Source organism: Mesoplodon mirus (genome assembly GCF_964341445.2).
Source record: "Mesoplodon mirus genome assembly, chromosome: 4".
Classification (NCBI taxonomy): Eukaryota; Metazoa; Chordata; class Mammalia; order Artiodactyla; family Ziphiidae; genus Mesoplodon; species Mesoplodon mirus.
The window spans coordinates 73,738,582-73,751,143 of NC_138979.1; the positions used below are offsets into that span (position 1 = coordinate 73,738,582).

Below are 12,562 nucleotides of genomic sequence, written 5' to 3' on the forward strand. Positions count from 1 at the left end.
AGCAACATAGTCCCAAAAACATGAAGCAAAAATGAAGAGAATTGAAGGGAGAAATCGACAATTCAGCAATAACAGCTGTAGACTTAAGTACCTCACTTTCAATAATGTATAGAACAACTAGGCAGAAAATCAACAAGAAAATAGAAGATTTGATTAACATTATAAACGAACTAGACCTAACAGACATCTGTAGAGCACACCACCAATAATAGCAGAATACACATTCTTCTCATGTGCACAAGGAACATTCTCCAGAATAGACCACGTGTAAGCCATAAAACAAATCTCAATACATGTGAGAGGATTGAAATCATACAAAGCATGTTTTCTGACCACAATGGAGTGAAATTAGAAGTCCATAACAGAAGGAAATTGAGAAATAAGCAAATATGTGGAAATTAAACAGCATACTTCTAAATAACCAATGGGTCAAAGGAGAAATCACACGGTAAATTAGCAAATAGTTTGAGATGAATGAAAAAGAAAGCACCATACAGAAACATGAGATTCAGCAAAAGCAGTGCTTAGAGGGACATTTATAGCTGTAAACACCTATTTTTAAAAAGAAGAAAGATCTCAAATCAATACCTTCTACCTTAAAAAACAAGGGAAAAAAGCAAACTAAATTTATAATAAGCAGAAGTTAGGAAATAATAAAAACTAGAATGTAAAAGTCAATAAAAACCACCACACATGCAGTAGAATTGCTAAAATTAAAAAGACTGGCAATACCATCTACTGGCAGAGATATGGAATAACTGGAACTCTGGCACATTATTGATGGGAATGTAAAATAGTGCAGACACTTTGGAAGACATTGGGCCAGTTTCTTATAAAGTTAAACGTATACTTGCCATATAACCCATCAATCCCATTCCTAGATGTTTACCCAAGAGTCATGCCATTTTTCATAAGTTAGAACTTCAAATAGGGACATAATAATTTCTTGAAGATAGTATCACCAAAGAAAACCTTAATAACAAAACTATTATTTATTTTAATCCCTGGTAGTCTTAAAAATGAAACTCTAAGTAGAATGGCTTATCCCAGTTCCTGGATCTTGTATATAAATATATTTGGGTTTACATAAAATGGATTTTAGAACTGTGCAAGTACAGTTGACCCTTGGACAACAAGGGTTTGAACTGCAGGCTCCACATATAAGCAGATTTTTTACAATAGTAAGTACTACAGTACTAGATCTACAGTTGGTTGAATCCATGGATGTGGAACCTCAGATATGGAGGAACCACTTACACGGGGGCTGACTATAAGCTATACAAGGAGAATTTTCAACTGTGCTGCTGAGGGTTGGCACCCCTAACCCCCATGTTGTTAAAGAGTCAACTATATTTTATTTTCTTAAGTTATTGCGTGTATAAAAGTTCTCAAATTTTGCTCTCTTTGAGTTTCTGTAAGGCAGATATTGGCTTTAGATAGCCCAATGACTGATCTTTCATTTGGAATCTAAAATTACAGCTTGAGTTTTCTGGTGACATTGTGAATTCATTCTCAGATTTTGAACTTACTTTTGTTCATATTTTTGTAGGTTTATTGCATCACCTCTAGCAAAAACAATTGGCATTAAAGAGGAAGTTCGAAAGAAGATTACACCAAATACTGTTTTAGAGAATTTTTTCAAACATTCCACAAGGGAACCATCTCAAGTAAGTACAGGTTCTTTGTTTTTGGATTTTAAAATCTCCTTTCTTAATGTTTCAATCATCCGTGGTTTACCTTATCTGTGCAAAAAATCTGTTTCAGTTGAGCAGCAAATGACTTGAATCATTTGAATTTTTTTTCTCTATTGATAAGTTATACAGCATTCCGAGCATAATATAAAATGACAAATAAATATTATAATATAAAACTACAAACGTTGCTAGTGTTGAATGCCAGCAATCAATGCCATAATTTGGTTGTACATGTCAAAATTTAATTTTTAATGGTAGGGTATATACAAAGTATACTAATGAAAAGAGATCATTGTTAAGTCAGAGTTGCCCATATCTGACACTTTTGATAATTGTGACACCATCAATATACACTACACACACTATGAAAGTGTCTATTGGGTGGCTTTCCTGAGCAGGACACTTTATTTTATCCAAGGCCTCGAAATACTCAGAAATATACTGTGCCCCTACCCACTCCCCAGAGACAGAACAGTTAGGAGAGTCACAAATCTCTTCTCAATATGAGATGTACTTGATGAAATGTTATGGTGCACTGCATGTTTACGCCACAGAAAATGGCTTTAACCTAAAAGTTATATTTAAAAATAATAGTGTCTAGGTAAGTCTAGTTATACCCCCATATTTAAATGAGAGATGAAATAAAAACTTCTCCAAAAGTGGCACACCCTCTATGACGAATACAGACATCTCTCACCAGTAATTTAAAAGTCAAAAGTATGTGCTAACACAATTTTAAGATAGATAGATTTTTAAGGTCCTGAACTTATCTGCTGAATTCACTTGCTTTTCCTATGAGCCTTTCTATCACTGGTCTGGTGGGCTCCCTGCACAAAGAAGCCATGTTGAGGTCTGACCACATAGTACCAGGCATCGTGTTCAGAATTGTTCACAGCTAGCCAGCACTGCCTCTAACTTGTTCTGCCCTCAGCTTCTGTATGTGCCTTTTTTTCTAAAATGAGGACAGTCTGACAAGCCATCTCCACGTGTTCTTTGTTTCCTTGTGCTCTAAAAGACTGCAGTCATTCATCTAAATACTGTTGTTACCACTGGTGATAATAATGCATCATTTCATGTTTTTCAGACAGGAAATTATTTAGCTGTGTTTATGAAAAGTTAGGACTCTTTCAGAGAGTCCTTATTATCCTTCTCTGTTTCTCTCTGAGAATAACTAACCTTGGTAATACCTTGCATAAAACATGAAGAACAGTGGTAGCTATGTTACTTGCTGTGCTTGCTGTACAGCTTTTTAGGATATTTTAAAATATGTAGAAAATTCGGCTCTTATCAAGTTTCTCTGCTATGGAGAGAAATTAGCCATGTGACAGTTAAAGAAAAACTAAGAAAAGCTGAAACAGATTTAGAGATTAGGTCATCTTTTCTCTTTATGATCGAGATGAGGAAACTAAGGTCAACAGAGGAAATGACCTGTCCTAGGTCATGCAGCTAATCAGTGGCTGAATCCCCAGCTGGATCCTGGCCCATGGCTCCCTGTTGAGTGCTGTTTCTACTATGCCCAAATGATATCTTTATCTGTGAATAGAATGTTAAAAATGTATTTCAGAGTCTGGAGCTGTGTGTGTGAGTATTTGTTCTAACTCAATTGACAGTACAGCATGGCTTAGTGTAGATATAATTTGGACATTTGCATCAAGTAAAAGAAATATTATATATCAACCCCAAGTGTTAGAAAGCTTCCTCTACTAAACCATGAAGATGAAGGGACATAATTAAGACACCTAATTTGTATTGCTCATAGATTACAAAATCAAGGCAGTATTTGTATAACAGATCAAGATGACAAGTTGGCCAGTAAAATGCCCATAGAATAAAAGTACTAGAACTTAGGAAGATAGAAGAATATAGTAGAGGAAGGCAAAGTACATGCCTTAATAGTGATTTCAGATGTGGAAACAAAATAATATCACAATACGTCCACATATTAACTTGGCCAATGTCATACAGATAGCATTTTTGCTTAATTTATAACTGAAATAAGACAAGTTGCTGGGAGGACTAAGAAAAAATTTTGTGCTGATTCAAGGGATGGGTGGGTATTCCGAACCTGTAATCTCAAGGCACTGCAGTGGTAATACAGGTACCTAACACCTGACTTTATTAAAAGAAACTGAGGGGCTTCCCTGGTGGCGCAGTGGTTGAGAGTCCGCCTGCCGATGCAGGGGACACGGGTTCGTGCCCCGGTCTGGGAAGATCCCACATGCCGCGGAGCGGCTGGGCCCGTGAGCCATGGCCGCTGAGCCTGCGCGTCCGGAGCCTGTGCTCCGCAAGGGGAGAGGCCACAACAGTGAGAGGCCCACCTACCGCAAAAAAAAAAAAAAAGAAACTGAGGACACAAATCTGAGGATGCTTCTTCAGCTTCAATAGACTGTACCAATAAAAACAAAAACATTTCAGTATATACAGTATCAATTCTGGACTGGTTAGCACAGAAGGGTATAACATGGTATTGATGAGGTCCAAAATGCTGTACATATGAACCTCCATTGGGAGTTTTTTTTTTTTTTTCATTTTTAAAAATTTTTGGCTGTGCCATGTGGCATATGGGATCTTAGTTCCCCGAACAGGGATCAAACCCACACCCCTGCATTGGAAGCGTGGATCCCTGGACTGCCAGGGAAGCCTCTCCATTGAGAGTTTTGATCTGCGATTTCGCACACTTCTTTTGTGACTGTGTATGTGCAGCTATGTGTCCACTGTTTTTATATGTGTGTGTCTCGCTCTGTGTGTATCTCAATGACAACTTCAAGATGTACTGAGAGAGAACCATGATAACATACCAATATCTCTGGCCAGCATATCAGTTTTCCTGCTGTTGGTAAAATGAAGGAACAGCAGAACTTATTAACTAGCCCATTTCCTCAGCAAAATCACAATGAGAACTGCTGCAGAACAAATGAGTGTGTAGTTCTGTAAGATGTCTAAAGAAAATGTGGTGCTATAAGGCTGACATAAAGCAGGTATTGTGGTCCATGGGGCATTCCGGTTTGCTAGCTTGTCTCAACCACAGATTCAAACATTTTTAGGGCAAACAGCTCTCTAGTCCAGTTTATTTTACGGGTGAGAGTCAAAGAATTCGAGTGGCTCCTCCACAGTCCCAGAGGGTTGGTTTTTGCGTCAAGTAGCCAGGCCTCATAGCCCCATTTGGTGCTCTTCCTTCAGACCACGCTACTTCTCCCTGAGGTTCTGCTTGAGAGCCTTTCCCTTCTACAGACACACACTCTATTGTGTCAGGCTAAAAACATGGATTGTGAGAAAAGACTCTGTGTGGAGGCGGGCAAATTAACCACCCTGTGCCTCAGTTTCCCCTTCTGTGAGCTGAGCATGTTAACAGCACTTACCTCACAGGGCTCTCAATTCAGAGATTGAATTGAGTACTTAGAATAGTGCCCAGCACACAGTCAAGGTCAGCTGTTGTTATTTGTAGTCTGTGCCTATCATATAGACTTTTCCAGGAGTGTTCTCAAATATGTGTTTGCAAATATCCCAACTTAAATTATCCCAAGAGAATGTCATTTGTTTCCTATTTATGCTTGTTTGTATTTCCATAACATCCTACACAATTTTCTGTACATAGTAGGTGTTCAGTAAAATGCTTGTTTCATGTATCATTAACAAAATACTACTAAAGACTTTTGTTTGCAAGATGATTTCTATCCCAATAATATTGTAGGTCTATGAGGCCAGTATTCCCAAGACTTTCAACCAGATTCATCTGTGCTCCAAATCAGAAAAAAAAAAAAAAAAGCTTCAGATCATGTTTGATCATTGTCTTCTAGAAGCATTTATTCAGCAGGTATCTGTAGAAATGATGGGATAATAAAATTGGATTGTTCTCAGATCTGGGAAAATTCCAGTGTGAGGACAGGGACTTTGCTCACTGCTGAACACCGTCTCCACCTCTGCTCACTCCTGGCATTTCATTCTTTACACCTGCAAGAGGGAGACTTCAAAATGCAAACATTCTGTAACCTTCAGATAAATTCCAGGCAAGGCCCTCCTTGCTGTGGCCTTAGCCACATCTTTCCTCCTCACCTCTCTGTATGTTTCCACCCTGCAAGGCCTCTTTCTGTTCCTCAAGTTCCCCCAGCTCCCCCATGCTCTCATCTCCAGACAACCTCACATGCTGCCAGGACGCTTTCCTTCTTCATCTGCTCCTTCTTGGGACATTTTTCAGGGTTCAGCAGAAGTGTAACTTCCAGGAACTGCCTATGTAAAGTTAGGTCCCATGGTACACTTATCCTCCCCTATCTCAGCACTCATGATATTTTATTAGAATCCTTTGTTGCATTTTCTGACTTCCTTGCCAGACAGACTTTACCCTGTGAAGGGGAGGCCCATACTGGTCTTGGTCATTTAGATCTCCAATAGAAAGCAGAATGCCTGCAGGAAGTAGACACCAATAAATAGTTGCCAATTCAGTCTTGTCAAAAACACAAAAACAAACCAAAACAACAACAAAAAAAAACAGCAGGTGAACCCTTGGCCTACAAAATAATAGGTATTAGAGAGGATAATTTACAAGGAAACAGAGTATAATATGGGCTATATCTTGGTTTTGTTTTGTTTTGCTTTCTTTCTCTAGATTAAGTAATAGGCTAGCAGTTTAGTAAGTATGTAGTTGCAATTAGTCCTTTGCCTGTCTTCAGCACAAGAGCTTCTTTAGGAATTTTATCTACTGTTGTCCTGTGCGCCTGAACAATTATGTAAACTATACACAATAACATAGCAGAAGCTCCACGACTGATCACAGACAGCTGGCTGTGCAGCCAACTGGCCCATGGTCAGGCTTTGTTTGGCCTTCACAATCTTGGTCCATGATTGGTTTAAATTTACTTTAAACTTAAACATTTAAATTTAAACGTTAAAATTTAAAGTAAATTCAACATTAAAAAAAAAAAAACACCTAGCGATTTCACATCAGATTTCTGGGACTGCACTTTCACTCTGGGAGCCATCAGTCAGAGCTGGGTCACCACTGTCCCTTTGGGATGGGCCATGTGCTTTCCTGTTTGCTGCATCCATATGACTCCTGCTTATTTCCTCAAAACTGAGGCTGAGGGACAATTTTATGCAATTTTATTTTTCTCCTACTAAAGTTAGGAGTAAGCTGAAATATTTCTTTTACTCAACATAGGAAAACAAAAGATCAAGAAGACTGGTGTCTCAAAAAAAATTACAGAGCTTATTTCCTTGTGGAAGTGGGAAGTACTGTAGGTTTAACATGTAAAGCATGTCTGTGTTGAAAGAATAAAACTTAAAATCCCACCATGAAGCAGACCTGGTCCTCTCACTCATTTTGTGTTCTTGTTTGGCCCTGGGAGAACTTCAGATCTGTGACCTTTGAGCTAATCCATCATCCGTATTGTTTTCAATTTTAAATCATAACCTACAACTACTGCCTTCCAGAAGAGAAGCAATCGTCATTATTATAGTCAGCAATCCTTAATCCTTTTTCACAATTGGAATTATTTCAGATTAGTTTGAAATAGGCTGTACATCTGATTAAATGTGAAAGTTTTGAATCTGGTAGAAAGATTGTGTGAAATAACAGAAAAGACAGGAGCCTAAGTTCTTGTTTTCACTTTGCTACTAGTTTTAGGTCTTGGACAAGTTGTTAAAACTCTTGGAGTTCCATTTTTTTCATAAGAAAAAATGAAGAGATTGGGCTTGATTGACATCTTAAACTACACTACTCTACCTGGAACCTAGGAGGCCCTAAATAAAATTGGCTGAATGAGTGAGCCATGTATCAACTTGAATATATGGGTTGCTACCAACTTACAGAGAATTGGTCTTTCTTAACAACTCAGAGTTCTGGGAACTAACATTCTCTCTGTTTTGAGGTGTGTGATTCCATGAGCAAAAGAGGCAAATGCACTGGCTCAAGGTCTAATGCAGAACTCTCTCCTCTCCAGTGCACAAGCACTTGTCACCCAATCTCACTGTCTCTTGACTGCCTGCCACCCTGACTCTACTCTTAAGCACTCATTCATTTGTTTCATCCCCTTTCAGACTGATATTTATGGACTGGCAAAAAAGTGTAACTTGACAGAGCGCCAGGTTGAAAGATGGTTTAGGAATCGGCGGAATCAAGATAGGCCTTGCAGGATGAAGAAATTCCAGGAAGCTTGGTAAGAAGGACAGTTAAAACTTTTGAAATGGTACCATTTTATATGGAGCAGAATAGTCATCTCAGAAGGAATCCTTAGGTTGCAGCAGAAGAAAGGTTTGAACCCTCTCTGTCACTTACCAATCAGGAGTTTGATGCTCGTCACTCATCCACCTCTTGTGCTTCACTTTCCTTCTCTATGAAACAAAGTAAGCTATGAACTCTCTTAGTTGAACAGGAGATGTTATGTACTTATCTTTAAAGTCCAGAAAAATCATAAAAATGTCTTAACCTGGTGTTTATCTTTTCTAGGGTATCAGTTGGCCCTAGCTCATCTGACTATCACCTGTTTCTAATCACATTACTCCATCACATTATAAGAGCAGAGAATGTCTGAGAGGGTGCTGTCCTCCTCTCTCAACACTTCTTTCTGTCTCACTTGGCTTTTACTCCACCCCTGCCTGTGGACTGGGCATCCAGTTCCTCTGGGTTTTCGCCTGGTTTAGTAGGGGGTCAGGATGGGCTGGGCAACACATAGGGTTTTTGCGGAGCTGACTGCTTCAAAAACGTTCTGAGTGCAGTGAGACTGTACCACACTTATTTTTGGCTTCATTACAACTCTGTTTTTTTTTTTTCCCCTCTTCTGCAGAGTATTATAGTATTGATACTTTAGGTTACTCCCTTGGTGGCAAAAACTGACACCTGTGCCAAAAAGAGGGTCTAGGTCATTGCTCTTACTTTGTTCCTCTTCTTTACATCCAGACAAATGCCTGTTAGTTGGGAAATTTTGATGCCACGTTCTATATGCCAATAACATTCCTTCTTTTTGCCTGTTTCTTAAGGTCCTCACATTGCCTAGTGATTTTCACCAGATGTTTTTGTTTTGATGGTAAAATGGATAGTGAGCTGGCATAAGACTCTCAAATAAAGAAACCAAGCCTATGGAAGGTTAAACTTTAATGACTTTTTTAACTACCTATGCATTGCCGAGTACAGTCATCCAGCTGTGAGACTGGTGATGTTTAGAGGCACAGACCAAGTCTTCATGGTGTCTCAAGATTTTTTTTCTCATCAGCAGGCTTCCATTACCTTTCCCACAGTGGCTAGAGGTATATGACCTGGTTTGTTTTCCAACTGCTTCTCTCTGAGTTTTAGCTCTTGAGAGATTGGTTAATATTGTGTTACCACTATGTCAGCTTGGCCCAAATGAATCTCTCTGGACCACCACACTACAAAACACTACAAACTGGAGCTGTTTTCACATTACATCTTCCTGTTTTTCTGCTATCATTCATTCATTCTTTCTTTCTATCAAATGATTCTTATCTTAAATAAAGTCCCCAGGCAGGGACTAGCTCAACCTCTGAGCTGAATCATACTGCAGTGAAATTCCGGGAATTTCTTATACATTATAGTGCCTTCCAGTTTATAAATAATCTTGGTTTGATCCTCCTAGCAACAGTGTGAGGCAGTCAGGGAAAGTGGGGCCTTGTTTGAGAAATGAGAAACTGCACATCATGTAGTTTAAGGAACTTGCTCAAGGTCGCCAGGCTGTTGGGGGCCTGTTGCCCTCAGGTCTTCTGACTCCTTTTCTGATACTCTTTCTGCTCACTGTACTGCCCCTGCCACCTAATGCTGACCTCTCAGAAGCAGGGGACCCTATATGTCAAGTAACTGGGTGAGAAGGACCCAACATTGGGAATCTAGCTGTCAGTGAGTCTGCTAGAAGTCAGCCACAGAGTTCGGGCTAGAGAAGGGAATTTCAAGTTGCTATTATCAATCAGTCAGGCAATGCAGAGGGTCGTGTGGACCATCTTCTTGGTATGTGGCACTATCCTAGATCATATGGACTCGTAGGTATTAAGAGGGAAGTAAAAGTGGAAGGTATGGTCACTGGCCTAAAGCAGCTAATCAGGGAGATGAGACTATCACTTATGAAACCACAACATCTGTTGTTGTTCCATCCCCAATGGCATATGGGCCTGTATACCTGTGGTCTACGGTCATGTTCAGATGTGCTCTGGGCACTCAGAGGAGATGGCGTCAGCAGAGTTGGATACATTAGACAAAGGCTTTCTAGAGGTCAGGCATAAGCTGGACCTTGAGGGGAGGGATGGGTCGCATTTCCATAAGAAAAGAAAGCATGGGGGCTTCCCTGGTGGCGCAGTGGTTGAGGGTCTGCCTGCCAGTGCTGGGGACACGGGTTCGGGTCTTCGTCCGGGAGGATCCCACATGCCGCAGAGCAGTTGGGCCCATGCGCCACAGCTACGGAGCCTGCGAGCCACAACTACTGAGCCCATGTGCCACAGCTACTGAAGCCTGCGCACCTGGGGCCTGTGCTCCACAACAGGGGAAGCCACCGCAATGAGGAGTAGCCCCCGCTTGCCGCAGCTAGGGAGAGCCCGCATGCAGCAACGAAGACCCAACACAGCAAAAATAAATAAAATAAAATAAGTTAATTAAAAAAAAAAGAAAGCATGATTTGAGGGCAGCATGTTTTAAGTAAAGCAAAGGCAGGAAGCAGTACAATGTATTCAGACAGGAGTGAACCCACAATTTTATAATTTAACTTTTACATTATTCTTTAGCAATGTCACAAATGTCAGGGAACTGTTAAAAGTTATTGTGGATCAAATAAGTAGACTAAAGCAAAGTACCAAGCTCTTTAATTGTATAGGGACTGCACTTTATTCCCTAGCTATGGGATGTGCTACAGGAATCATAGCAAGAGATACCTAGCCCCAGGCATTTTGGAAATCTCAGGAAACTTAGTCTCCAACACAGAACTCTTAAAATTACTCTCCAACAGGCAGACACTTCTCCATATCAGGATGGATTAGTCTCTGAACATCTTAAGTTCAGTGTATTGTTTCCTTGGTTACTTTCTTTAAGGATGACCCCTAAGCCCTGTTTCACAGAATTCAGGATTTTAATCCATAGAGACTCCTTTATTTTTAAATCAAATTCCATATTAGCAGATCACTTTTCTTTTTAAAATAAGCATTTCCATTTAGCAATGAAAAGTTTAATAAAAACACTGAGTAATTTCCAAGTATCTGTTGTATATAGGCAGTGGCGCCCCCCGGTGGTGGAGAGAGGCGATCTCCTCCCGCTGGGTGGACTGCTGCTTGCCCAGCTGGCCCTCGGGCAGGTCCACTGCCTGCTCCATCCAGTTCCCCCACCGTTGAGCCCCATGTCCGTCCTGTCAGCGTCTCTCATGTCGCCCGAGTTCACTCTATCCAGATCCTCCCTGATCTCACCTGGCAGTCTCATCTTTCAACATCACCATGTGAGTCTAACCAATCAATTTCTGGGTTTTTTTCCAAGAGTTGTTTTTTTTTTTTTTCCCCCTTACAATTATGTTTGTGTCAGCCATTCCTGGAAGAAAAAAAAAAGGACATTTTACTGCCTTAGGTTCATTTGAAGCAAGGAAGATAGCATTGACAAGAACATCATCATTCAGCTCATGGTTAGTGAAGTGCAGCAGCTCCCAAGTTTTTGATTTCAGGACCCCTTTGTTCTCTTAAAAACTATTACAGAAAGAAGTTATACAGATTGCCAACAAACACATGAAAAGCTGCTCAGCATCACTAATCATTAGAGAAATGCAAATCAAAACTACAATGAGGTATCACCTCACACCGGTCAGAATGGCCATCATCAAAAAATCTAGAAACAATAAATGCTGGAGAGGGTGTAGAGAAAAGGGAACCCTCTTGCACTGTTGGTGGGAATGTAAATTGATACAGCCACTATGGAGAACAGTATGGAGGTCCCTTAAAAAACTAAAAATAAAACTATTATATGACCCAGCAATCCCACTACTGGACATATACCCTGAGAAAACCATAATTCAAAAAGAGTCATGTAGCACAATGTTCATTGCAGCTCTATTTACAATAGCCAGGACATGGAAGCAACCTAAGTGTCCATCGACAGATGAATGGATAAAGAAGATGTGGCACATACATACAATAGAATATTACTCAGCCATAAAACGAAACAAAATTGAGTTATTTGTAGTGAGGTGGATGGACCTAGATTCTGTCATACAGAGTGAAGTAAGTCAGAAAGAGAAAAACAAATACCGTATGCTAACACATATATATGGAATGTAAAAAAAAAATTGGTTCTGCAGAACCTAGGGGCAGGACAGGAATAAAGACGCAGATGTAGAGAATGGACTTGAGGATACAGGGAGGGGGAAGGGTAAGCTGGGACAGAGTGAAAGAGTGGCACTGACATATATACACTACCAAGTGTAAAATAGATAGCTAGTGGGAAGCAGCCGCATAACACAGGGAGATCAGCTCAGTGCTTTGTGACCACCTAGAGGGGTGGGCTAGGGAGGTTAGGAGGGAGACGCAAGAGGGACGAGATACGGGGATATAAGTATATGTATAGCTGATTCACTTTGTTATAAAGCAGAAACTAACACACCATTGTAAAGCAATTATACTCCAATAAAGGTGTTAAAAAAAATACAGGATGCCCAGGTGAAGTTGAATTTCAGATAAATAACAATTTTTTTAGTATAAGCAGGTGCCAATATTCATTGTTTATCTGAAAAATTAAAATTTAAGTGCACACTCTGTATTTTAACATTTTAACTGGCACCTCTAGCCTTCACCATCAACTAGGAAAATATCTTGGGGATTTTGGTGAACTTCACTGATCCCTGAAATAAACAAGGTTAATGACAGAAAAAAAAAAAAAAAGAACTATTACAAACCCCAAA

At 40.0% G+C, this 12,562-nt stretch overlaps 1 protein-coding gene across 1 annotated transcript in view; it reads left to right on the top strand.

Annotated features, from left to right (window-relative positions):
- CERS3 (ceramide synthase 3) overlaps window positions 1–12,562 on the top strand; it is a 97,925-nt gene that overhangs the window by 22,289 nt on the left and 63,074 nt on the right. The window contains exons 3-4 of the mRNA XM_082619139.1: window positions 1,550–1,667; window positions 7,728–7,846. Coding sequence (XP_082475265.1) covers window positions 1,550–1,667; window positions 7,728–7,846 — 237 coding nt within the window. The remainder of the gene's footprint in view (window positions 1–1,549; window positions 1,668–7,727; window positions 7,847–12,562) is intronic.